We start from the raw sequence: 25,670 nt of genomic DNA, 5'->3' as shown, positions 1-25,670 counted from the left end.
CACCAACAATAAATATTAAAATTACTTTCTAATTATAGACTTATAGTAGAAGAATAAGAAAATATCGAAAAAGAAAGATTGAAAGAAATAAGATAAAAAAAATTTAGTGCCGATGGGATTGTTTAGTTGTTACATAATTATTGCTTAACCGTTTAACCTGATGACTGAAGCTCCTTTGTTTAATTCGACCCACGTCAATTAACAGTGTGGGCTACTAATTAATTAAATAAGGCCCACGACGAACCTCTTAAATTGAAAGGCTTTTTATGTATGTGACTTGAGTAACCAAAATGTTGACAACATATATTCCACATGACGGCTTGTAGTTGCCTGTTTTCTAAGGACAGAAAGAAAAGCCCAAACTTTTTGACAAATATATCTATCTATCTTTGTGATAAAATAAGAAACATGAGACTGGATCAAATGAAATCATTATTCTATAATCATATATAAACACAAACTATCATTATTCCTAGAAATTTGTTTTCTTCGAAGAAAATTATATCTGGTCTATGTTCCAGTCGTCTTTGTCAACAACCAAAACTTATGAAACACACATTTATGACTTATGATGCTAGAATACACAGTACATTCTTTCCAGTCGTCAGTCGTCAGTCGTCATGATGCAATTAGGAGACTCTTCTCGAAGACTACATGAAGAAGACATGCCAAAGTCATAAAATTAAAGTTTGGTTTCTCACTCCCATACCATATTGCTTGGAATGCTTCACCAAATAGATATTTGCAACTACGAAGAACTACAGATAGAAGTTTTTGTAACGAAATAACAATGCTTTAACAGAATAAAATTTTCAAAGATGAATAATCTATATATGAAAACATTGATTTTGCAGTATCGATCGTTTGCATGAAGATAATAAAACACATAAACAACGGGTTGTTACTTGCATAGTGAGTTGACAATTCTCTGATCTTCTCGAAGTACAAAAAAAAAAAAAAAATAGGCTTTCAGACGCATATATGTCACCACCTAATGAAAGACGTGGAGCTCACAAAAGGGAATGGTCACAGCAGACATACAGATATGGTACTGAATAAAACTACATATTTTTTTTTGTTTTCTAAAAACCAAAACTACATTTCTTCCAATCCATATATTAGTTTAATTACGACATATGGTAGGACCATTTCAAAAAAGGAAGGCACAAACTCGCTTATGTATATACACATTAACCAAATGATATATGGTTAGTTTCTAGAAGATACGACGACCATTAGATTCAACGGATCATTTCAACATTTACTAAGAATATATGGTAAGGTGAAACGGCTCTTTGACCTTGATGAATCCGGATGGTGGAATTTCTATTCTTTACTATAAAATATTTAGAACACACTGAGATTTTAATTAACCACTCTAAATAAAATTACTTTGTCAATCGGACTAATGATGGTCTGAAATTTTTAAAAGTGTTTTTCTCCTGAGTCCTGATGCGAATTGGTCGTACACCTTTTTCTACTGGGAAACATATTTTCTTCATCACCTTTTTCCTGGTGCGTGGTTGTTCTACCTTCCATAAATTTTGATGCATCATACTTTTTTTTTTTCTTTTGATCAACAAAATTTTGATGCATCATACTTGGCGTGTTCTCTCTTGAGGAACAGACTTACTTTTGTAAAGTAGAAATAGATGAAAATAAATTGTTAAATTAACCAAATTAGTAATGCATATTAACAAATTTATCAGATATTTCACTTTTTATGTCTATATTCATTTGATTTATTTTCATAATATTACAAAAATTTAGTCAAAGAAGTTTAAAAGCCAAAGATCAATTGCAATTCATATTGATAACTTTAGAAATCTCAACATTAATACTATTTTAAAAAATGAAATTGAGCTTTTAATTAAATGACTAGATGATATCCGTGCTACAGCACGGGATGATACATGTTGTAATTAGTTTATTTATATTTTGAATGCATAAAATATTTTGGTTTATGTGCTTTTTATAATTTTGAAATTTTAAATAGTGTTGAATAGTATATTTAGTTTACTTACATGATATATATTAAAATATATTCAGATAAGTACGTTGTTTAGACATTGTTAATCATTTGCACGGTAACAGATATACAATGATCATTTTGCAGTTTTTAAGGGTATACTTAAAGCTGTTAAATCCAACTATCAGATTTTAATTTGGTTTTAGTTTGGACTATTGCACGTATATAACATACCCGTAACAATTTTAGAATGGCGAATACATCTCGTCCCATCCCGTCTTGTCCTGTCCCGTCATGTTTGTCCTTACCCGTAAAACTTTTTTGTCCCATATCTGTTATCTTTTAAATAATTAACTATTAGACAATTTTTAGACGATAAAATTTTTGGATAAGAACATAACTAAATTTTGTGTTTTTCTCATATTTTTTTTACATATAATTTATTTCCTTCTGCAATATAGATTTGTTCATAGTAAATAAATAAGAAGCTACTTATTAATATTCAATTTTGCATAAATATATAGTAATACAATATAGTCAACCAATTGTAGTTATTGAATTTTAGAGTTTTAAATACTTATTTTAGGGTAATTAATATAAACTGATATTTCTTTGCTTCATTTTTTTGTTTTTTAAAAATGAATTTTTATAATTTTTCTTAAACAACAAATGTAATCAATGAAATAGTTTATTTTCATAAATATATATTATTTTTATTTATGATTACAAAATATATTAGTTACATAAGATCTTTTTAAAGATATTTCTTGCATATCTTGAGTTTTAGAGAGCATTTACAAATAAGTTGATTTTAGATATATTTTTATATCTATTAAAAATTTAAAATAAATTTGAACTGATTTTTTATTAATTTCACATATCTTATATATTAATTTAGCTTTATATTATTAAGGCTATAATGAATACTTTACTATTTTAAAGTACCTTTTAAAGTAATTTAATTTTTATTTTAAATTGTTTTTCAAAATTAATTTTTATTTATTTGTTCCTTAAACTTTCAGGAAAAATATGCACATACATTAACTGTAATTTCCTTTGCTTGTTTTTTTTCCTAAAATATTTGTAAAGAATCAGTAAGTTTAGATATCTCAACATTAATACTTATCAAAACATATACTCCAAGAAATCTCATATTGATAACTTTAGAAATCTCAACATTAATACTATTTAAAAAAATGAAATTGAGTTTTTAATTAAATGATGTTTTGTTTTTATTAAATGAGTTTTCTTAATATATGTGCTTCTAACCAAAACATATACTCTAAGAAATGAAGAGACAATGATTCAGATGAGAGTATTTTCTATAATAATCATCTTTGAAATTTGACATGTCATAATGATAAGAAATGAAGAGCCGATGAGAAAATATGTCTTTATCATTTCAAAAGTAAAAATTTGTGTGCCATATCTTGTAAATGGGAATGAACAACAAGATAAATCCCACTGTGGTTTATTTTTTCAAACTGAAAATGATAACGGATTTGGTGATTAATTAGGCTTTGGTTTACACCTGCCTTCTGTTCCAAGTTTATATATATATTAAAAAAAAACATGTTACCAAAAGAGTCAAAGATGTCGACTGGAAGGAATTAAGAGAGCATGGGAAGTCTTGTGGACTAGTAATCCGACCCTTTAACATAACCGTACAAAATCATCTGTTTCTCTCTAAGTATTTATAGCTGCATGTCGCATGCGTTTCCCAACCAAGCTCAATAACTTATATCTAACAATTTAAAGACTAATTAAGAATAGCAACTCTCTTTTATTCCCCTCTTCAACAAAACAGCACAAAATAAAGATGGTGAACTACCCATCAATCCGATGCATCTTCTTTGTGGCTCTCTTCATCAGTATTTTCACCATTAATGTTTCGATTTCAAGTGCTGCTTCAAGTCATGGAGAAGTTGGTACGTAATTTTGAAATTTCTCAGCTCAAATGTTGATATCCCAAATTATATATGGTTTTATTATGAAAGTCTTTATATATATTTTTTTTATTGGTGATGTAGAGGACGAACACGAGTTTAACTACAAGAAGAACGATGAGAAGGGGCCAGAGAGGTGGGGAGAACTTAAACCGGAATGGGAATTGTGTGGCAAAGGAGAGATGCAATCTCCCATTGATCTTATGAACGAGAGAGTTATCATTGGTTCTCATCTTGGAAGGCTTAATAGAGACTATCAACCTTCCAATGCCACTCTTAAGAACAGAGGCCATGACATTATGGTATACATCTATATTTCCACTAATCAATAATCGTAACCCTTAAGTAAACCAATTATTTGTTGTTGCAGTTAAAATTTGAAGATGGAGCAGGAAGTATTAAGATCAATGGTTTTCAATATGAACTCCAACAGCTTCATTGGCACTCTCCGTCAGAGCATACAGTCAATGGAAGAAGGTAATTAACAATTTCACTAAAATAATAGAACAACGTTGTATCAAGGGAAAACATGAGAAGTTTACTGTCACAACAATTGTCGTACTAGCTAGCAGTCCAGCATCATTTTAAAAGTCAAACCATAATCCCATGCGTATTTACACCTGGTTGTCATTGTCATAAATACACGTTGAACATGCAGTTTTTTTTTTTTTTTTGAATTCAACCGTGCATGTTATAATAAATTGTTTGCCATATATCTTCTTTCTTAGATGTATTATTTTGCTTTGGATTAGGTCTATTTCGCTTTGACTCGGTTGCTATGTTTTTATATGAACAAAACATATACAGTATAACAGTATAGTAGAAGTTAAATATATAACTAATCCGGCTCAGGGTTTGCTTCGGTTCACAAACTAAAAGTATTAGAATATGCAAACCATGCAGGTTTGCACTTGAGCTGCATATGGTTCACGAAGGCAAAAAGGGGAGAATGGCTGTGGTGACAGTGTTGTACAAGATTGGAAGAGCAGATACTTTCATCAGATCGGTACACAAATAAAAACTTCAAAGCTATTTTTAACTACATGCATATATCTGTATTATTATATATTGTCACCAATAGTAACTGTTGATTACTAAAAAGTTTGAATTTGATTTTATAGTTGGAGAATGAATTAGAGGGCATTGCTGAAATGGAGGACGCAGAGAAAAATGTAGGGGTGATTGATCCCACCAAAATCAAGATCGGAAGCAGAAAATATTACAGATACACTGGTTCACTTACCACTCCTCCTTGCACTCAGAACGTTACTTGGACCGTCGTTAAAAAGGTACTTCAATTTTGATCTTAATTGACCTAATTAATAGCAATTAGTAGTGTTTAATCCTCTAATAAAATTTCAGGTTAGAACCGTGACAAGAAAACAAGTGAAGCTTCTCCGCGTGGCTGTGCATGATGTAAGTGATTACTTACGGTCCATGATGTTTAATCATCCAATTTATTCATTCTTTTTCATTACATTGATTAGTGCTTTAAATGATTTTTTATCAGGATTCAAACTCGAATGCGAGGCCGGTTCAACCAATCAACAAGCGCACTGTGCACATGTACAGACCAAGAGTTTGATATATGAAGACATTAAATAAAATGTGATGAAGACATTAAAAGTTTTTACTACTCTTTAATTCTTCATATAAACATCATAAGTATTTGCTAAAAAAAAAAAAAAAAAAACATCATAAGTTAAAACAGTGATTTCTCTAGTTACTCTTCGTTAAATTGTTTTGATGATTATATTTTTGTAAACACAAATAATTATATTATTTAATTTGCCGTTTAATTTTAATTTTGCAAAAAAAAAAAGACTTAAATAAAATGTTTAGCAAGCGATAAGGAAAGAAGAAGAAGAAGATGCTCTCGTGTTCTGCTCTGACCGTTACTTCTTCTTCTTCTTCTTACCCATTCCATTACCTTCCTTCTTCTTCTGATCCTCCTTACGATACTCTACGAACCCACCCTTCTCTTTCTCTTCTCCACAATTGCAAAACTCTCCAATCCCTACGCATCATCCACGCTCAGATGATCAAAACCGGTCTCCACAACACCAACTACGCTCTCAGCAAGCTTATCGAGTTCTGCGTTACCTCTCCACGCTTCGACGGCCTTCATTACGCTATCTCTGTTTTCGAAACGATCCAGGAACCGAACCTGTTGATTTGGAACACGATGTTCCGTGGGCACGCGTTGAGTTCGGACCCTGTCTCTGCTCTGAGCTTGTACGTTTGTATGATTTCACTTGGGCTTCTTCCTAATTCGTATACGTTTCCGTCTCTATTGAAATCTTGTGCAAAGTCCAAGTCTTTTAAAGAAGGGCAACAGATCCATGGGCACGTTCTGAAACTTGGGTGTGATTTAGATCTTTACGTACATACTTCTCTGATCTCTATGTGTGTTCAAAATGGGAGATTGGAAGATGCACGTAAGGTGTTCGATAAAAGTTCTCACCGAGATGTGGTTTCTTACACGGCTTTGATCGCGGGGTATGCGTCTAGAGGCTATATTGAAAGTGCGCAGAAGATGTTCGACGAAATTCCAGTGAAAGACGTAGTGTCATGGAATGCATTGATTTCAGGATATGCGGAAACTGGTAACTATAAGGAAGCATTAGGGTTGTTTAAAGAGATGATGAAGACTAATGTTAGACCAGACGAGAGTACAATGGTCACTGTACTTTCTGCTTGTGCTCAGTCTGGTTGTATTGAATTGGGTCGTCAGGTACATTCATGGATTGATGATGATCATGGGTTTGGTTCAAATCTCAAGATTGTTAATGCTCTCATTGATTTGTACATTAAATGTGGTGAAGTGGAGACAGCATGTGGTTTGTTCGAAGGATTGTTGTACAAGGATGTGATTTCTTGGAATACGTTGATTGGTGGTTACACACATATGAATCTTTACAAAGAAGCATTGTTGTTGTTTCAAGAAATGCTTAGATCAGGTGAAAGTCCAAACGATGTGACAATGCTAAGTATTCTTCCTGCTTGTGCACACCTTGGAGCCATTGATATTGGAAGATGGATTCATGTGTATATCGACAAGAGATTAAAGGGAGGTGGTATAAATGCTTCTTCTCTCCGGACAAGCCTGATTGACATGTATGCTAAATGTGGAGACATAGAGGCAGCACAGCAAGTTTTCGACAGTATGCTAAATAGAAGCTTGTCGTCTTGGAACGCAATGATATTTGGGTTTGCGATGCATGGGAGAGCCAATGCAGCATTTGATCTTTTCTCAAGAATGAGAAAGTATGGGATTGAACCTGATGATATCACGTTCGTTGGTTTGTTGTCTGCTTGCAGCCATTCAGGTATGTTAGATCTTGGACGCCATATCTTCAGATCAATGACAGAGGACTACAAAATAACCCCGAAATTAGAGCACTACGGTTGCATGATTGATCTTTTGGGTCATTCGGGTCTATTCAAAGAAGCGGAAGAAATGATAAACACGATGCAAATGGAGCCTGATGGAGTGATTTGGTGTTCCCTACTCAAAGCTTGCAAGATGCATGGGAATGTCGAGTTGGGTGAATCATTTGCACAAAACCTCATTAAGATTGAACCAAAAAATCCAGGTTCTTATGTACTTCTTTCTAACATTTACGCCACAGCAAGCAGATGGAATGAAGTAGCAAAGATACGTGGCCTCCTCAGTGATAAAGGTATGAAGAAAGTTCCCGGTTGCAGCTCTATCGAAATAGATTCTGTGGTCCATGAGTTCATCATTGGGGATAAATTCCATCCACGGAACAGAGAAATCTACGGAATGTTAGATGAAATGGAGGTGTTACTGGAGGAAGCTGGGTTTGTTCCGGATACTTCTGAAGTCTTGCAGGAGATGGAAGAAGGATGGAAAGAAGGAGCGTTGAGGCATCACAGCGAGAAGCTAGCTATTGCATTTGGGTTGATTAGTACAAAGCCTGGGACTAAACTTACAATCGTGAAGAATCTAAGGGTGTGCAGAAATTGTCATGAGGCTACAAAACTTATATCAAAGATTTACAAGAGGGAGATTATTGCTAGAGACAGAACTCGGTTCCATCATTTCAGAGATGGTGTGTGTTCTTGCAATGACTACTGGTAGCCATCATTTTAGAATCATGCTACCAGTGATGTTGGTCAAGAATTTAACTGGCTTATATATGTACATGTATTAGTTCAAAAAAAAATATATATATATTTGTACATGTAAAGAAAGAGATTTTAAATTAAAATAACAAAAGCTGGCGTAGACTTCAAAACGTATATCAATTGACGCGTTTCAAAGATCTAATAGTAACTTTTTGACATGTATCACACAATCGAGTTATTTCTAATTTTACTATGAACTGTGAAGCGTTTTCACTTTAAACATCAGTAAATTTCATATTGTCCACGGTAAAATCGATGATCTGTTTTCGATTTGGATATTTTTAGTTTTGTTAATAATATATGTCTCATTAATTGATGGAGAAATAAAATTATAAATCATAAATCAAATCTTATATAATTGGAGAAGAGTATAATTGATCTTAATTACGTTATTATATTACTAGATTTCATTTATCTTAATTGATCATTAATTAGATCCTTGAATATCTTCGCTATTGGTATAAGATCCTTGAATATCTTCGCTATTGAATATCAATAATTATGTGTTAAGTTTTTATAAAATAAACTTAACACATAAAATATTGGAAAATTTTGATTTTTTACTGTTTAGAAATGGAATGATTTGTAATCATATCTCCAAAAGATTTCAAGTTTCAACTAATTGGATACAATTAACTGGTGAGTCACGCAAAGATCTCCTTCTCTTTCATATCATTACTGAAAAGGAAAACATAAAGAAAGTTGGAGAAATTAGTTAGAAAGAAAGCAGGAGCAAAGGCACGTAAAATTTGTTATATATAGAATAAGAGAGATATAAAAGAGGATAAACCAAACGTTTTATCAGCAACACAAGAATTCAGCTCAATCAAAATTTGAATCTTCATTCATCTTTCTCCGCAAGACATAGCTAGCTAGATAGCACAAGAAAATGAAGATATCATCAATTGGATGCGTCTTTCTTCTTATCTTCATCTCTATCACAATTGTCTCCAGTTCAATAGATCTAGGAGAAGTTGGTAATAAGCTAGCTTTGTTATTGTTCTTTTCATTCCATAAATGTTTATCAGTATAATATATACTATTAAACATCTCACATTGCAAATAAGTTGAAACACACTTACGTTTATAAAGATTATAGTCCGCTCCGTGAATGTTAGTTGGTTCTGACTTACTGGAAAACATATATACAGAGGACGAAGAACAGTTTAATTACGAGAAGAATGGAGAGAAGGGGCCAGAGAATTGGGGAAGACTAAAGCCAGAGTGGGCAATGTGTGGAAAAGGCAACATGCAGTCTCCGATTGATCTTACGGACAAAAGACTCTTGGTTGATCATAATCTTGGATACCTTCGTAGCCAGTATTTACCTTCAAATGCTACCATTAAGAACAGAGGCCATGATATTATGGTAAATCAACTACATTAGCTTTTTCAACATATATACATTCTTGGACCATAGTATATAATAAGTTTTTGTGGTGGTTAAATGTGGCAGTTGAAATTTGAAGGAGGAAATGCAGGTTCGGGTATCACTATTAATGGTACTGAATATAAACTTCAACAGATTCATTGGCACTCCCCTTCCGAACACACTATCAATGGCAAAAGGTACCTCTACTCGTGATTTGTTAATTATATTCTAGCATATCTTTGGTATTTTAATGATAAAAACGGATGATTAGGGGGGAAAGCATAATAAAATTTTGGCTAAGTTTTTCATTTGAATTTTTAGTGAGATATGAGTATAGCATGCATGCAAAGATTGAATAATGCACATAATAGGTTTATTCTTGAGGAGCACATGGTTCATCAGAGCAAAGATGGACGCATCGCTGTTGTCGCTTTCTTTTACAAATTGGGAAGACCTGACTTTTTTCTCCTTTCGGTATATTGCAATCTCAACCTTCCTACATAACATAGTCTTTATATATATATTCAACAAAATTACTACTAATTATTTATACTTTTGGAAAAATAAATTAATCCAGTATATTTATTCTTTAGTTGGAAAGATACTTGATGAGGATAACTGATACGCATGAAGCCGAGGAATTTGTCGGGATGATTCATCCTAGAACATTCGATTTTGAATCAAGACATTATTATAGATATCTCGGATCACTTACAACTCCACCATGTTCTGAAAATGTTACGTGGACGATTTCCAAAGAGGTAATTACATTATCCATAGAGGTTAATGGATATTATAATGCTTACCTCATAATTAGTTTTTCTAATATATGTCCAAAACTTTCCAGATGAGGACTGTGTCATTAAAACAATTGATCTTGCTTCGAGTGACTGTACACGATGTGAGTGTCTCTAATCTTTTAAACTTCTACCGTTAAGCAAGTGTTCTAACCTTGGTTATATATAGAAAATGTGACAATGTAATATATCTTGGATTCTTGTGTGAGCAATATGTATTCTAATTTATAAGAAGTTGTAAGTCTGATACATCTTTTTTTGTTGTTGTTGTTGTTGCAGCAATCTAATACAAATGCTAGACCGTTACAGCGTAAGAATCAACGTCCGGTGACACTTTACAAACCAACATGGCATATTAACCATCTGAAGTCTCCTACCTAAATATTTAAGTTTGGCTATATACTCTTTGTAATAGATAACTTGCTTTATATATTGGATCCATTGAAATTAGAAATATTGATGGTAATGAATAAACTGAGCAGATTTATTGATTAATCCAAATGATCAATGATAGTGTATTTTGAAGAACCAAGAGTGTGATAAAGCAGCTCATATCGTTGCTCGACACACATATACCATATATCTAGTACGTACCATGGTTATCTAATTCAGTTCTGCAGTGGTTAGAGTCGTATGCAATATGTATTTCGAGTTCCAACGTCAAGGTGATAACCAATTATGAATACGAATGGAAAAACGTACAACAGATTTTTTATCTTTGGCATAACCACTTTCACTTTCCATAGAAATTATATATGTATGTACAATTTAAAAAAAAAAAAAATTTACGCTAATAGTTTGTATTGAAAATTTTTGTATATTTGGAAACACAGTTTTATTTTATTTTACATGTTTCTATTATTAAATATTTTTCTTTTTGTAATAACAATAATTTTAATTTGTTTTTTTTTTGGGGTCGAACAACACTAATTTTAATTTAATTAATCTCAGAAATCACTTAATGACTTAAAGACACGGAAATAAGCATATGAGGAGCCTTATATTCGCTCAGTCGAGAAAACCACGCCGGTGCGAGCAAAAGTTTCGTTCCGTACCGAATTCTGCAAAAATCCCAATTCTCATCACCTTCTTCTTCTTCCAAACTCAATTTCCAGAAACCCTTAAACACCGTTGAAGATTGCATGGCCCGAAGAAGCGCTTCATCGAGACATTAAGTTGTTGCTGGAATTCGTAATTTCCCACTTTTTTTCCGTCGCGTTACACTCTCGGAATCGGAGATTTGTAGAGGAAACCACAAAGCTCGTCGAAGCGATAGATTCTGATCACCCCTCTCTTTCCCGAAGGAGGTACGCTTCTTTCCCTCTTTTAGGTATTTTTTTTTTTTTTGTTTTCGGGGTGGGATTGTCGAATCGGTGAATTGAGGGTTTCGGGTCTCGAGATTACGGTTTAGGGTTGTTCAGGAGACTCTCATTTAACTTTGGGAAGCGTATTAGGAACACACTGGTTTGGCATATATAGGAAATAGGTCTGATTTGAAAGTTTTTTTTCGCCGGATTTTGTAGACAATGCTGAAGAAAGATGAAAAGAATAGTACGGCGAAGAGAACCATTTACACCAGATCCGTAGCAGCTTCAACTCCTGCCTCGGTTGAACAAGAAACCCCTGGTTTGAGGAGGTCGACGCGGGGAATGCCAACTAAACAGCCAATAACTCCACCTTCTGCTACTAGAAAGTCAGAGAGACTGGCTCCCTCAGTATCGAAAAAGTCTGCTGGAATGGAGAAGAAACACACTACACCGAGTCCTCTGCGAAGGTCTGATAGGGGAAAAAATGTAGTACCTGCCTCACAGAGTTCCAAAGGATCAGATAATTCTAGCCGGAAGGTAGAAACTTCACTGAATATTCAGCAGAGCAAGGAAATAAAGGAAAAGAATGTAGAAGAGTCGACAAATGAGATCAAGAAACGAGAACCTACAATGTCAGCCCGAAGTTTCAGGGCTTTGTTTAGAAGGCCTAATAATAAATCCGAGGCACTAGTTGATGCTTCCAATGACGAGGAACTAGTAGTTGTTGGTTGTTCGCGTCGCGTACCTGCAAGCAATGATGATGCTGAGAATATGGTGCTTGATGCATCCGCCACGGTTGAAACTAAGGATGGAAACGCTATAGGTTCACCGTCAAAGAATTCAGAAAATCAGAAGCTTCTTATCAGTAAAACTAGCTTAGTATTGCCTTTAGAAAGCAAGAAAGACAGTACAGAAATTGAGCTGGATGCATGTGCCATTGCTTCAAATGGAGATGACCGCATTTTGAGTTCTGATGGGGTAATTCCACCTCAATCTGCGTGCGATGATGCTGCTGCTCAAGACGGTAACACAGATTGTCTACCACAATCTTCTCAAGACGGCACTGATTCTCCTTTGATATCAAGTAGGGACGCAGAAAAGTTGACGCTTGATGCATCCACCATGGTCGAAACTGAGGATGGGAACGCCATAGGTTCATCATCAAAGAATTCAGAAACACAAAAGCTTCTTTTTAAAGATGCATCCAGCTTAGAAATGGACATAGGCCTCTCTTTGAAAAGGAAGAGAAGCACTGCAGAAATTGAGCTGGATGCATGTGCCATTGTTGCAAATGGAGATGATCGCGTTATGAGTCCCGAGGTGGTAATTCCATCTCCATCTGGGTGCAAAAATGATGATCGACCAGAAATGTGCAACACATGTGGAAAACGGCAAAAGTAAGAATTTTTGAGTGTTGTCTGTCTATCAAACTGATCTGGCAATTGCTTCTACCATAGATGAATGTTGCACAGATGTGTTTGTTGCTTCTGTTAGTGTTGTTAATAATATATGTTTTAGATTCTAATTTAAATTGTACAAATTTTTTGTAGGGTCAACAGTGATTTTGAAAATCTGAGTGGTTGCTCCTGCATTACCCAGCCAGTTGACGAATCTGATCACGCCACACAGGTTTGTTTCTGATTGTTTTCTTTTAGATACCCGTTAAACAGTGGTCTGTTTAATAGTTAAATTTACTTATCTTTTTACTTGTATTTGCATTGGATTAGGATATGGAGGAAAACGAACCAGCTGTGAGCAGAGACTATGAGGAGAACAGGCAAATGCAACATGGTAAATCAAGTGATCCCAAATTGTATTCATCGATGTACCCAGAGTATTGGGTTCCGGTGCAGCTATCAGATGTACAGCTGGAGCAATACTGTCGGACTCTCTTCTCCAAATCTTTATCTCTTTCTTCGCTGTCGAAGATTGATCTTGGAGCTCTCGAAGAAACTCTCAGTTCTGTAAGGAAAGTAAGTTACTTTGAGTTAAAAACAAAACTTATGCTTCAATGTGCTTGTGCATTAAATACCCAGTTAACACTGATTATAAGATAAAAAGAGAGCAATATACATATAAATTAGGTGTTTACTGCATTGCTACCAACAAATATATTCTGTGTTTCATGCTCATAAGAAGTTGTTGCATATGTGTTATGCATTTCTGTTCGATGTTTGGTAGGAAAAAGGTTTTGGTCCTTGTTTTCTGGTTTTTCAAAACCTATAGAACTCGAAATGCCGACTAGCACTAGACAGTTTGAGGTTGCCTAGATATGCAACTACTGTCGGTCTGCATCACATTTTCTCAGAGTCTCTTTCTGCATGTTAATGTGTGATATATTAAAACCTTCTTCGTTTGTTCGCAAACTTGTTGACAGACCTGTGACCACCCGTATGTTATGGATGCATCTTTGAAACAACTGCTCACCAAGAATCTGGGGGTTCATGAAATCCTGGATGTAGAGATTCAAGCAAGCGGGAAACTTCACCTCCTTGATGCAATGCTTACTCATATAAAAACGAACGGTTTAAAAGCAGTTGTCTTCTACCAGGTGAATTTCTATTACTAACGAGTGTGGATAGTCTCTGTTTGTCATGGATAACGTCACTTGGTGCATTCTCAATATATATGCATTTACATTTAACAATGAAATTATGTCTTGTATTGAAATTTGTGTGAGGTGAACCGGTGAAGTATGCTTTCTGTTATGTGATGATAAATTGTAAAGTAGCTTCAGTAACCAGCCTGCATTTTGATATATGCTTGACTGAAATTTTTCTTCTCCTCTTCCTCTCTTTGTTGTTATCTGTTCCTCATATATGATTGAAATACAGTTTTTTATTTGGTTCAACAGGCAACACAAAGCCCTGAGGGGCTTCTGCTTGGTAATATTCTCGAAGATTTTGTGGCTCATAGATTTGGTCAAAAATGTTATGAGCATGGGATTTATTCCTCAAAGAAGAACGCCATAAACAATTTCAACAAGGAGAGTCAATGCTGTATTCTGCTGTTGGAAACACGTGCGTGCAGTCAAGCCATTAAACTCTTGCGGGCTGATGCATTAATTCTTTTCGGAAGCAGCTTGAATCCATTGCATGATGTTAAGCACTTAGAGAAGATAAAAATCGAGTCATGTTCTGAAAGAACTAAGATATTCCGGTTGTACTCAGTATGTACAGTTGAAGAAAAGGCCCTGATTCTGGCTAGGCAAAATAAGGGGCAAAATAAGCGGCAACATAAGGCTGTAGAGAACCTAAACCGTCCTCTCACGCATGCACTGCTCATGTGGGGGGCTTCATATTTATTTGATAAGCTGGATCATTTTCACGGCGGTGAAACCCCAGATTCAAGAGTTTCATTTGAACAATCTATTATGAACGGTGTGGTTCGTGAATTTTCGTCCGTACTTTCTTCCAAAGATGGAGAAGAAAATGGAGGCAAGCTGTGTCTACTTTGGGAAGCCAAGCATGATCAGGGAGCTTACAGCAGTGATTCTACTCTACTTGGTGAAAAACATATCAGTTTGTCAGATGAAGATAGTCCTAATATATTTTGGACAAAGCTGTTCGAGGGAAAGAATCCTATGTGGAAGTACCCGTCAGATACTCCCCAAAGAAATCGGAAGAGAGTTCAATATTTTGAGGGCTCTGCAGAGAAACTTGACAATGGCGGAAATACAAAGAAGCCAAAGAAGTCTTTGGAAGTCTTTGGAAACTTGACGATGGCGGGCGATGTCACTGATGTCCCAGTAGATAATGATGAAAAAAAAGCCTCTGGGAAGGATCTCACGGGTAAAATAGTTCAATTCCTGCTCATATATCTAGAATTTTGCAACTACTTTGCTGATTCTCTTTCCTACAGGGGCTTTGGGGTCGCCAAAAGTCATAGCACTCCCGTCATCGTGTAAATCTACATCTGGTACTGATGGTACATTGGATGAAAATGATGCTTTTGGCTTGTATTCTGTGGGCTTTCATATCTCTGGAATCCCAGAGGATATGTTATTGGGTCATGATTGGAAAAAAATACCGCGTGAATCACAGAGGAAGCTCCATGCTGATTTAAAGTCAGAAATGGCAAAACTTTGCCAAGTTTTGCATCTTTCAGTAAGTGCCTTTCTTCACCTCCATAACTTATTTTAGCTTTTGCATATGCATATACTGTGTGTTGTAACTGGAATTGTTAACTGATTTCATGTTACAGCCAGACGTGAAATTCTTAATGTTCAACTATATTGTATTTATTTATCATATCTGGGTTCGTTTGTTATTAATTGAGTACTGCTGCACAAAACAGTAGGTAGTTAATGTGCCTCTTGTCGGTCATTGTTTGTTGAAGCAAAGAAAAACTTTTTTCTACCTTGCATAATCTATTCATAACAGATATTGATATATATAATAACCTTAGGCCTCTGTACCTGGCTGATCAAAGGCATTTCAATTTTTATCTGTTTGCTGTTGGTATAGAAATGATACATTGACCAATGCGATTCGTTTTGTTTACTGTACATATTTTTCTGTTTTCAGGAAGCATGCACAAGCATGGTTGAAAGATTTCTTGAATATGTTATTGATAACCACCGAATCTATGAAGAGCCAGCCACCATATTGCAGGCATTCCAGATAGCCCTGGTATGCTAGCATTTACTTTGATAGTTTATGCATTGTTTCCTTCATCATCTGCCTCTGTATTAAATTTGCTCATTCTGAGGCGTCACTTTCTTTGTGGGATTGCATTAGTTTTATCTTTCTAATTATAGGATAAATTATCCACTATTGCTCGAATTATGCAAGCTACTAATGTCTAATTAAACATCTGCTCTTATAGACCTCAAAGTACGGCCTTCAATTGCTGACATAATTTATGAATAGGTCACATACTGAATACATTGTTAAAATTGCATTTTCAGAGTTGGATTGCAGCTTTGTTGGTAAAGGAAAAGCTTAGTCACAAAGAATCTTTGGTCCGTGCAAAATCTGAATTAGCTTTCTATTGCTCAAGAGTAGAGGTAAATTATATATTTACGATATTGTCCTGCATGAAGAGTCTGTTCTTGGAGCGCACACAAGGTTTGCAGTGTGATTGCTTTGGTACTACTTCTAGCCAGTCAATGGTTCATACAAAACAAGTGAATGAAAGTCTCTCAGGGGCTACAGTGCGTCAGGGAAAGAACAATATAAAGTCGATGCGTAGCTCAGAGGGTGAAGAATGCACGACTGAGAAGAGATGTAGTCATTATAGCACTTTAACAAAAGATGTTAACGAGACTATTAAAGACATAAAAAAGAAATGCAAAAGGCAACTGCAAAAGCTTGGACAAGAGCACGAGGAAAAAAAGGTGGAGCTGTTAAATATGCATGCAGACAAGAAGAAAAAACTTGAAACTAGGAAAAATTTGGAAGCAGCAGTAATTCGTATTACCCGTTCACGGACAAGCACCCAAGCGGATGATCTCAAGCGGCTGGAACATGATTTTGAAAGAAAGTTTGATGAAATCAATACTGAGAAAACTGAATGCCTTCAAAGTCTGGAGCAAATGCACGAGGCTGCAAAGAAGAAGTTGGCTGAGGATGAAGCATGTTGGATTAGTCGGATAAAGAACTGGGCACAAGCTGAATTAAAAATTTGTGCTCTCATTAAAAGTGGCAACAAGCATTTTAGTGAAATATGCTCATCAAGCACTTCACAAAATGCTTGTGATGTACAAACTTGCAATGATGCCAACGTCGAAGCTACTTACGCTGATACGAATTGCATGGCTTCCAAGGGAAATCAAGTACAGGAAGCAGAAAACACATTAGGAACCATGTCGGGTGGCACAAATCAACAAGTTCCTGAAATGGTGGTTTTAAGAAATGATGAGGCGATGGATGTCTTAACCTTGTCTCGTGAGCAGCCTACAGAAAATGTGGCTACAAAGAGCCAGTCCAGTGAGCAGGCTTCTTTCACTGTGCCTGAGATATTGATTCCTGCTGGCTGTCAAGAAGAATTTGCGGCTTTGAACGTGCATCTGTCAGAATACCAGAATTGTGACAGAATAACATCAGCGGCACCAGATGAAGATGTTTCGACAAGGGTGCCAGAGGTATCCCAGTCACTAGCAAATCTTTCAAAATCTGCCTCCCCCGAGGCTTCCTTGAATAGAGATGAGGCTTTGGTTACTCCTGAAAATAATAGAACAGATCATGTGGATACTGATGCTGATAACATTTTGGACCAGCAGAATACGGAAACTTACTCTCTTGACAAGGAGATTCATGACGAGGTTGCGTTGCCTAAGCCACACCCTGCGCCTGTGGTAGAGACTAGGGGTGCTACTGAATCTGATCAGGTACTTACTGGCCCTGTAGGATACTCGATTCTTTGTTCATTTAATCTCTTTAATGCTCATTTTTGTTAGCGATCAGATGCTGTTTGTCTTATTGAATTCACTTTTCTGGACAGGATGGTCAAGATATATCTTCACCAGATGGAAAGCAACCTGAACCAACAGCAAACACTCAGGGCCAAAATATTGAAGAAGCAATTGAGCCCCAGTCTATTGAGCCAGAAACTGCAGAGGCTACTGATTATGCTGCATCCAATCAGGTCCTTGTTGAGACTACTTTTTCTTTTGCTGGTTTAAAGTTATCAATCTGTGTAATGTTCATTCAGAATTTCCCGTGTTGAAAAAGAGCTGGGAAATGTGGTTAGTGATCAGGTCACATTTTTTAATATAAAATTGACTCTGTGGACAGGCTGATCGAGTTACATGTCCTTTGCCATCTTCACCAGCTGGAAATCAGCCTGTGCCAGAAGCAAACATTGAGGGTCAAAATATCAACACATCATCAGCTGAGCCCCACATAGCTGGTCCAGATGCAGTAGAGAGTGGTGATTATGCAATATCAGATCAGGTACGTATTGCCTTAACAAAAGATAATCGCTTTTGCTGTTCAAAAGGCTTACATCTTTGTAATGCAGGAAACAATGGTTGCTCAGGATGCGTGTTCTCTGCCATCTACATTGGTTGGAGCAAACATTCAGGGCCAAAATATCACAACAGTGACTCAACTTTCCACAGATGAATTAGATGCAGTAGAAACTGGTGGAATTCCTGTATCAGATCAGGTATCTGCCTCTGCTTGAAGACTCTCTCTTTTTTATTGGTTTAAAGCACTATGCCTTTGTAATGTTCGTTGTCATTTTACTGTAAGAAACAGAGCAGGCAGTGGGTAATAATCAGGTGTTAATTTCGCTTGTGAACTTGATTTTCCTGGATAGGGTGCTCGGGATGCATCTCCTCGGCCATTACCTTTGCCTGGAATTCACCCTGACGCAGAAGTTAACATTGAAGGCCTAAATAACACAACAGTGGCTGAATCTCACACATCTGGGTCAAATGCATGTGAAATGGAAATAGCAGAAGCTGGTCCCCAAGTAGAACGGTCAACCCTTACAAGTCAGTTACTGCCCTTTTCATTTAAGTATCGCCTAGATTAACTTAGGTGTTTGCCAGACTGCTAATAGCGTGATGCCTGTGTGCAGATCTTGTCCATGAAGGTGGTGTGGAGCCTTCAGCAGGTGTAACAGCTCCTGTTCCATCACTTCCTAGCAATGTTATGGGACAGAGTGCCGCTCAACCTGTTCCTCAAGTACCATTCCCTGTGTACAACGACCCATTTCTGCATGAGTTGGAGAAGCTGGGGAGAGAATCAGAGAACTCAAAGAAGATTTACGAAGAAAAGGTTAGATGTCCGCAATTTTACCTCTAGTTTTGGTTTCTTTTTTTTCTCACTGTTCATTGACCCTCAGTTGCCTGTGAGCAGAAATCAGTCTTAAAATCTGAACTCGAGAGGAAGATGGCTGAATTACGAGCAGAGTTTCAACGAAGATTCCAGGAGGTAGAAGCTGAGCATAACACCAAAACGGCGGAGATAGAGACAAATAAAAATCTTGTTATAATGAACAAACTGTTGGCGAATGCGTTCTTGTCCAAATGTACCGAGAAGAAGACATCTCCCTCAGCAGCTCCAAGGGGTAAGTGTTCTTCGAAAAGTAGAGCAAATTGGTTTTAAATACAAGGAGATGAAGTCATAGTAGCACATTTTCTGCAGGTAGAATTCAGCAGCTAGCACAGAGAGTGAGCACGCAGAGAAATTACACTGCTCCTGCTCTGCCTCCGGCTCCTGCTGCTGGACCTCTGCAGCTTCAGGCATCGTCATATCCTTCTCCAGCTCCGGCTCAGACTCCTTTGCAGACTCACGCATCTTTGTGTCCTTCTTCAGTCTCTCGTCCATCAGGGCGTCCTCTGAATTCCGCGGTCTGCACAATGCCTCAGCCAAGACAGCCTCTGATATCCAACACAACTCCAACTCTGTCAGCTTCTCCTGCAACTAATCAAGTTGCCAATGCAAGTCTACGCCCCTCTTCTGCACCACACCTCAACTCATATAGGCCATCCTCTTCAATTCCTGGCTCCACAGCTACTCCAACCTCAGCGCCGCCTCCTCAAGCTTTAACATATACAGGTATGTTAATTCAGCAGCAGCAGCAAGAACAACAACCACAACAGGGATTGAGCCGTGGATTGCAGGGGAACGGGAATGTGGTTTGTCTTTCGGATGATGAGTGATGTAAATGGAGAGATGTTTTAGAGTCTAGTTGTTGATTTAGAGAGAAGTTAAAAAAAAAAATGTCTGTATATATAATAATTAGGTTACCTTATGATAAATATCGAAGTGTATTGTTTTTGATGCGACTTTTGTAGATGCAATTAATCTAATCAAATTGAGTAAGTCACTAACCGACTCCGGTTCGGTACAGTCTTGGTGAATCTCTCATGGATCACAACATACAATAGAAAAATGTTTAAATAAAAAGTCGTATAAAGAAACAAAAAAACTAAGGGGGTGTTATTGGATTGAGGATTTTAATAGATTTTAATTAACCCAGGACATTAGTGGATTTAAAAGTCTAATGCATTAGACTTTATAATACATATAAGGTGGATTTGAAAGTCATTGATAATGTATTTTTGGTGATTGTTATGGATTTTTTAAAAAGTTATTGTTAGAAAAAAATATATATATATATCCATAAACTGTGCTATACACCAAAATTATATTAAATTAATAACACCCAGACTTTTACACATGTCATAGAAAACTTGAATTAAACTGTATTTGTTTTCAATCCAGATTTTTGGTGTAATTAAAGAACCCAGATGTCATGAACCCAGAAAAAAAAAATTAAAGAATACAAAAAAACACAGATCTGATGAATAAGTGTGATTATATACAAAGAGTTTGAGGAGAAAGAAACAGAGATTGAACCCAGAAAAAAAAAGTGTGATTATATCATAAACCAAAAAAAAAAGTTATAGATCATGAACCCAGAAAAAAAAGTTAAAGAACACAAAAAAAAAATTCTCAAAAATAATACATGGAAGGAGTCAAAATGGAGCTCATGAAACACGCTCCTTTGGATCTCATTACTGTACTTGATGTAAGTGGGAGCATGGAAGGAGTCAAAATGGAGCTCATGAAACACGCTATTGGTTTTGTGATTCAGAATCTTGGTGAGACTGATAGGCTCTCTGTAATTTCCTTCTCCTCCACGGCTCGTCGACTATTCCCTCTTAGACTGATGTCTGAGACAGGGAAGCAAGCGGCGATGGAGGCTGTTAACTCCTTGGTTGCTGGCGGCGGGACAAATATTGCAGAAGGGCTCAAGATTGGTGCAAGAGTCATTGAGGATAGGCGGTGGAAGAACCCTGTTTCCGGAATGATGCTTTTGTCCGATGGACAGGACAACTTTACTCTTTCTCATTCCAGGGTCCATCTCAGAGCAGATTACGAGTCTTTGCTTCCGAGTTCTTGCCGGATCCCTATTCATACCTTTGGGTTTGGCTCAGATCATGATGCTGAGCTAATGCACACGATTTCAGCAGTCTCTAGTGGCACGTTTTCGTTCATCGAAACAGAGACTGTGATTCAGGATGCTTTTGCGCAATGTATTGGAGGGCTTCTCAGCGTTGTGATTCTTGAACAAGTTGTTGAAATCGAATGCGTTCACGAGCATGGTATCAAAATATCTTCCATAAAGGCAGGAAGCTATAGAAGCCACATAGCATCTGATGCAAGAACTGCCACAATCGATGTTGGAGACATGTACGCAGAAGAAGAAAGGGACTTCCTAGTGATTCTTGGAATTCCGTGCTGCGACAATAATGGGTCTGCTGATTGTGAATCTGTGTCGTTGCTGAAGGTTAGATGCGTCTTCAAAGATCCTGTTACGAAAGAGATAGTCCGTGTGGAATCTGAAGAATTAAGCATCCAAAGGCCAATGAAGCTAACAGGAGAAGAAGTGGTGTCCATAGAGGTTGACAGGCAATTAAACAGGTTCCTTGTTTCACAAGCTATGTCAGAAGCTAGGGTTTTAGCGGATGGAGGTGACCTGACTGCAGCAATTGGAATCCTTAGAAACCGTGAGAGAGAATTATCAGAGACACCGTCTGCTCGATCGAGTGATAGGCTTTGTCAATCACTGACCTCCGAGTTGAATGCGTTGCAAGAAAGGATGACGAGCAGGAGGATGTACAGAACATCAGGGCGAGCTTACGCATTCTCGAGCATGAGCTCGCATTCGGCTCAAAGGGCAACGGCTCGTGGAGACTCGACCCAGGGTTTAAGCCCGGTACAGGCTTATCAGACGTCTTCAATGGCTCGTATGGTGACTCGTTCTCAGCAACTGGTGTTCAAAAGCCCTAACGCATCCCCTGCTCGTGGAGGCCAAAGCTGAATTTGACAGAAAGAATAATAAATTGGGGTTTGTGCATGATTGTTGCTTTTGATTTTAATTTGGTTTGGTGGTGTGAAGACAGAAGTTGGGTTAGTTCTGTCTGAACCGGGGACATGGTTTCTAATGGTTTTTCTTAACCAACAATATGATACTGGTTATCTTTCATATAAAAGAACATATTATCTTTGCTACAAATTTAAGTTGTCTCAAGCATATTTCCAATGCATAAACAGGCTTAACTACTAGAGTCCATCCTCCCAGGTCACTTCCACTAAGTTTCAATGCCTTGTCTCTCGCACCTTCTCCCCAAAAACTAAATGAAGAGAGGACTCTTGAGGATACCTTTTTTAAAGTCTCTGGGAACAGCGATACGCGCGATCTTTCCGCATGAAGCGAATTGCTTTCTCAACGCGAGCATGAGAGGATACTGATCTTGATGAACCCTAGTGTCATATCCCTCTACGGAAATCGTGCTAGTCCGTTTTTCACCCTTCAATTCCAGCGGTTTCTGACCTTTGATGGCGGATTCGTCCATGGTTGATTTCACAAGAAACGGCTGCTAACAAGGATTTTTGTAGATGTAGGGATTTAGGATTGAACAAGGTCCAAAAATCATTAGTAAAAGGGTAAATTTGATTCGATCAAAATTTGTTACAATTTTTTTTTGGGTTTAATCTAATTTATACACGTATAAATTGGTTGGTAAAAGTTTACTTTTATCAACAACTGTATAAATTAATTAGTTAATATATTCTCCTTTTTTTTGGGATAAAATGTGAAGTTAAATTCGTAAAAATCCTTTTACTTGATTGTAAAATTTCCAAAATTTATAGGAAGCTAGGTCGGTCTATATTGTATATATATAGTGTGGTCCATAGACCAAAAAGCAATACATTCGACATAATATTTTTTTTTTAACTCATCCTAAAACTAGGGTTTCTTCACAAATATGAACTCATCAGGAAGCGAAAACATGGAGAAGGAAACTCAACGCGGAAATCAAAGCTCGAACAGACCCGATGCTTCTTCTCCTCCCCCACCGTCTTCTCCTTCCTCTTCCATTAAGGTTCTCTCTCTGACAACTCTCTCTAATATACAATTACTTTTATGAGGTGATATGAATTTATTACAATTTTATAGTCGAATTGGGTTTATCATCTCTTACCTTATTAGAGTAAAGGTTATCTTTTGTCACAAATTAGGGTTAGGTTTTAAGATTTTCAAAAGATTGTGTGTTAGTGTTAATTAGGTTTTCAGATTTCGAATTAAGAGACTTATTTTACATCTTTTAATATTGCAGAGCACATGTGCGATTTGCTTGGATGAGATTAAAAAGGACGACGGGAAGGCTCTATTTACTGCAGAGTGCTCTCACACGTTTCATTTTGATTGTATAACCACAAACGTGAAACACGGAAACAGGATTTGCCCTTTATGCAGAGTTCAATGGACACAGGTCCCTTTGTTTCAAGGTTACCACCCTGTCCCTCGCTTTCCGGCGGCTCAAGTGGGTTTTGAAGATGATGAGGCTTTACCTCAGGGAGAGACACAAATCCAGAGTGCTTCTCAACGTTCAGATCATCCAGCCGTAGAGATTAAACTCTTCCCTGAAGTCTCTGCACTGGCCAAACCGGTCAGTCGTGGCGATTTTGCTGCTCTGGTTCATCTTAAGGCTGAGGGTGTGAGTGAAGATGAAAGGCGCACTCGTGCTCCCTTGGACCTCATTGCGGTTCTTGATGTGAGTGGTAGCATGAACGGAGTAAAGTTACAGCTTATGAAAAAGGCAATGGGTTTTGTGATTCAGAATCTTGGTGAGACTGATAGGCTCTCTGTAATTTCCTTCTCCTCCATGGCTCGTCGACTATTCCCTCTTAGACTGATGTCTGATACGGGGAAGCAAGCGGCGATGCAAGCTGTTAACTCCTTGGCTGCTACAGGCGGGACAAACATTGCAGAGGGGCTCAAGATTGGTGCAAGAGTCATTGAGGGTAGGCGGTGGAAGAACCCTGTTTCTGGAATGATTCTTTTGTCCGACGGACAGGACAATCATACTCTTTCTCATTCCAGGCGCCATCTGAGAGTGAGAGCTGATTACGAGTCTTTGCTTCCGAGTTCTTGCCGGATCCCAATTCATACCTTTGGATTTGGCTCAGATCACGATGCTCAGCTAATGCACACTATCTCAGCAGTCTCTAGAGGCACGTTTTCGTTCATCGAAGCAGAGGATGTGATTCAGGATGCTTTTGCGCAGTGTATCGGAGGGCTTCTCAGCGTAGTGATTCTTGAACAAGCTGTTGAAATCGAATGCGTTCACGAGCAGGGCCTGAAAATATCATCTATAAAAGCAGGAAGCTACAGGAGCCGCATAGCATCAGATGGGAGAAGCGCCACGATCGATGTTGGAGACATGTACGCAGAAGAACAAAGGGACTTCGTGGTGATTCTTGGAATCCCCTGCTGCGACAATGCATCATCTGAATCCGAATCTATGTCGTTGCTGAAGGTCAGATGCGTCTACAAAGATCCTGTTACGGAAGGGATAGTCCGCGTGGAAGCTGGAGAACTAAGCATCCAAAGGCCAATGGAGGTAACAGGAGAGGAAGCGGTGGTGTCCATTGAGGTTGACAGGGAACTAAACAGGTTCCTTGTTGCAGAAGCCATGTCAGAGGCTAGGGTTTTAGCCGACGGGGGTAATCTGAGCGCGGCAATAGAGATTCTAAAACAACGAGCGGAAGAATTAGCCAAGACAGCGTCAGCTCGAGCTGGTGATGGTCTTTGTGAAACACTGTCGGCGGAGCTAAATGCTTTGCAAGAAAGGATGGCGAGCCGGAATGTGTACGAAGGATCAGGGAGAGCGTACATGTACTCGAGCATGAGTTCTCTATCGGCTCAAAGAGAAACGGCTCGTGGGAAGGTTGTAGGTCGTTGTGCGACTGGCGGGGGTGGCGGGCGTGGCGGGGGTTATCAGACGACTTCAATGGCTCGTATGCTGAGGAAGTCTCGGAATCAGAGAAATCTCTGAACCCGTGTGGAGACGACGAAAAAATAGGGTTTTGTGATTGTGTTTGGTCTGCGCTGAGTTGGTTTTTTTGTTTTTGTTGGACATGCTTTTTCTTTAAAGCAGCCAGCAATTATGGTAATTTGGTTAACTGTTTAAGATTTGTTGTTGAACTTAATTCATTTATCTTTTTTGGTTATTATAATTTCTTCCAAGAATAATGTTTCTATAGAGTAGTATCTGATTAACATCCGATTTAGCCTAAAAACTAAAACAAACACATTTAATTAAGATGGGAGATAAAAGAAAAAGAAAGGAAGCCACGTATGCAAAGATTTAGGTGAAGC

The 25,670-nt window shown here is 37.4% G+C and overlaps 6 protein-coding genes and 1 long non-coding RNA gene across 11 annotated transcripts; 6 read left to right on the top strand and 1 right to left on the bottom strand.

Moving 5' to 3' along the window:
- Positions 1-1,301: 1,301 nt before the first annotated feature.
- On the bottom strand, positions 1,302-2,546 carry LOC147923292 (uncharacterized). Its single transcript, XR_015587760.1, has 2 exons — positions 2,204-2,546; positions 1,302-1,632 (listed from the first exon to the last, which is right to left on the bottom strand). It is a non-coding gene; the product is annotated as an uncharacterized LOC147923292 (long non-coding RNA).
- Positions 1,373-5,714, top strand: LOC104754989 (alpha carbonic anhydrase 7). 2 transcript variants are annotated; one of them, XM_087497326.1, is made up of 8 exons: positions 1,373-1,515; positions 3,777-3,897; positions 4,000-4,217; positions 4,286-4,392; positions 4,819-4,921; positions 5,037-5,204; positions 5,278-5,331; positions 5,426-5,714. In XM_087497326.1, the coding sequence occupies exons 1-8, from the start codon at positions 1,453-1,455 to the stop codon at positions 5,498-5,500; spliced, it is 909 nt and encodes a 302-aa protein (XP_087353452.1). In that variant the 5' UTR covers positions 1,373-1,452; the 3' UTR covers positions 5,501-5,714. The 2 variants fall into 2 exon arrangements, with proteins under 2 accessions (XP_087353452.1, XP_010475599.1); XM_010477297.3 differs by lacking the exon at positions 1,373-1,515 and adding an exon at positions 3,549-3,633.
- Positions 5,715-5,726: 12 nt separating this feature from the next.
- LOC104754988 (pentatricopeptide repeat-containing protein At1g08070, chloroplastic) lies at positions 5,727-8,181 on the top strand. Its single transcript, XM_010477296.3, has one exon. It carries the CDS (start codon positions 5,786-5,788, stop codon positions 8,018-8,020), a length of 2,235 nt encoding a protein of 744 aa, XP_010475598.1. The 5' UTR covers positions 5,727-5,785; the 3' UTR covers positions 8,021-8,181.
- Positions 8,182-8,849: 668 nt separating this feature from the next.
- LOC104754987 (alpha carbonic anhydrase 5-like) lies at positions 8,850-10,764 on the top strand. The gene is made up of 7 exons (XM_010477295.2): positions 8,850-9,044; positions 9,219-9,436; positions 9,524-9,636; positions 9,811-9,913; positions 10,033-10,200; positions 10,287-10,340; positions 10,516-10,764. The coding sequence occupies exons 1-7, from the start codon at positions 8,957-8,959 to the stop codon at positions 10,615-10,617; spliced, it is 846 nt and encodes a 281-aa protein (XP_010475597.2). The 5' UTR covers positions 8,850-8,956; the 3' UTR covers positions 10,618-10,764.
- A 432-nt stretch (positions 10,765-11,196) lies between these two features.
- LOC104754986 (helicase protein MOM1) lies at positions 11,197-20,328 on the top strand. 4 transcript variants are annotated; one of them, XR_015586585.1, is made up of 17 exons: positions 11,197-11,543; positions 11,760-12,940; positions 13,094-13,172; positions 13,271-13,516; positions 13,921-14,094; positions 14,398-15,334; positions 15,405-15,649; positions 16,070-16,174; positions 16,453-17,628; positions 17,767-17,874; positions 17,988-18,131; positions 18,281-18,439; positions 18,507-18,653; positions 18,807-18,984; positions 19,071-19,270; positions 19,338-19,562; positions 19,640-20,328. XR_015586585.1 is itself a non-coding variant. In XM_010477294.3 (17 exons), the coding sequence occupies exons 2-17, from the start codon at positions 11,763-11,765 to the stop codon at positions 20,155-20,157; spliced, it is 5,805 nt and encodes a 1,934-aa protein (XP_010475596.2). In that variant the 5' UTR covers positions 11,197-11,543; positions 11,760-11,762; the 3' UTR covers positions 20,158-20,328. The 4 variants fall into 4 exon arrangements, 2 of the variants coding, with proteins under 2 accessions (XP_010475596.2, XP_010475594.2); XM_010477294.3 differs by having other exon boundaries at positions 19,352-19,562; XR_015586584.1 differs by having other exon boundaries at positions 16,453-17,874.
- Positions 20,329-20,853: 525 nt separating this feature from the next.
- Positions 20,854-22,520, top strand: LOC104754985 (E3 ubiquitin-protein ligase WAV3-like). The gene has a single exon (XM_087494765.1). The coding sequence runs from the start codon at positions 20,967-20,969 to the stop codon at positions 22,323-22,325; it is 1,359 nt and encodes a 452-aa protein (XP_087350891.1). The 5' UTR covers positions 20,854-20,966; the 3' UTR covers positions 22,326-22,520.
- A 636-nt stretch (positions 22,521-23,156) lies between these two features.
- LOC104754983 (E3 ubiquitin-protein ligase WAV3-like) lies at positions 23,157-25,541 on the top strand. Its single transcript, XM_010477289.2, has 2 exons — positions 23,157-23,391; positions 23,626-25,541. Exons 1-2 carry the CDS (start codon positions 23,275-23,277, stop codon positions 25,345-25,347), a joined length of 1,839 nt encoding a protein of 612 aa, XP_010475591.2. The 5' UTR covers positions 23,157-23,274; the 3' UTR covers positions 25,348-25,541.
- The last annotated feature ends 129 nt before the right edge of the window (positions 25,542-25,670 follow it).

Source organism: Camelina sativa, chromosome 17, assembly GCF_030686135.1.
Source record: "Camelina sativa cultivar CO46 ecotype springtype chromosome 17, ASM3068613v1".
Classification (NCBI taxonomy): Eukaryota; Viridiplantae; Streptophyta; class Magnoliopsida; order Brassicales; family Brassicaceae; genus Camelina; species Camelina sativa.
The sequence above is the reverse complement of the archived record's forward strand: the minus strand, read 5'-3'. Positions and strand labels throughout refer to the sequence as shown.

Excerpts from the sequence above, each read along its gene's own strand:
- LOC104754988 (XM_010477296.3), top strand. The coding sequence starts at position 5,786 with ATGCTCTCGTGTTCTGCTCTGACCGTTACTTCTTCTTCTTCTTCTTAC.
- LOC104754989 (XM_087497326.1), top strand. The coding sequence starts at position 1,453 with ATGCGAATTGGTCGTACACCTTTTTCTACTGGGAAACATATTTTCTTC. Across the intron at positions 1,516-3,776 it reads TCTTCATCACCTTTTTCCTG|CACAAAATAAAGATGGTGAA; the intron begins GTGCGTGGTTGT and ends TCAACAAAACAG. Across the intron at positions 5,205-5,277 it reads CTTGGACCGTCGTTAAAAAG|GTTAGAACCGTGACAAGAAA; the intron begins GTACTTCAATTT and ends ATAAAATTTCAG.
- LOC104754985 (XM_087494765.1), top strand. The coding sequence starts at position 20,967 with ATGGAAGGAGTCAAAATGGAGCTCATGAAACACGCTCCTTTGGATCTC.
- LOC104754983 (XM_010477289.2), top strand. The coding sequence starts at position 23,275 with ATGAACTCATCAGGAAGCGAAAACATGGAGAAGGAAACTCAACGCGGA. Across the intron at positions 23,392-23,625 it reads CTCCTTCCTCTTCCATTAAG|AGCACATGTGCGATTTGCTT; the intron begins GTTCTCTCTCTG and ends TTAATATTGCAG.
- LOC104754987 (XM_010477295.2), top strand. The coding sequence starts at position 8,957 with ATGAAGATATCATCAATTGGATGCGTCTTTCTTCTTATCTTCATCTCT. Across the intron at positions 9,045-9,218 it reads AATAGATCTAGGAGAAGTTG|AGGACGAAGAACAGTTTAAT; the intron begins GTAATAAGCTAG and ends ACATATATACAG. Across the intron at positions 10,341-10,515 it reads TTCGAGTGACTGTACACGAT|CAATCTAATACAAATGCTAG; the intron begins GTGAGTGTCTCT and ends TTGTTGTTGCAG.
- LOC104754986 (XM_010477292.3), top strand. The coding sequence starts at position 11,763 with ATGCTGAAGAAAGATGAAAAGAATAGTACGGCGAAGAGAACCATTTAC. Across the intron at positions 15,650-16,069 it reads GCCAAGTTTTGCATCTTTCA|GAAGCATGCACAAGCATGGT; the intron begins GTAAGTGCCTTT and ends TTCTGTTTTCAG. Across the intron at positions 18,985-19,070 it reads AGAACGGTCAACCCTTACAA|ATCTTGTCCATGAAGGTGGT; the intron begins GTCAGTTACTGC and ends GCCTGTGTGCAG.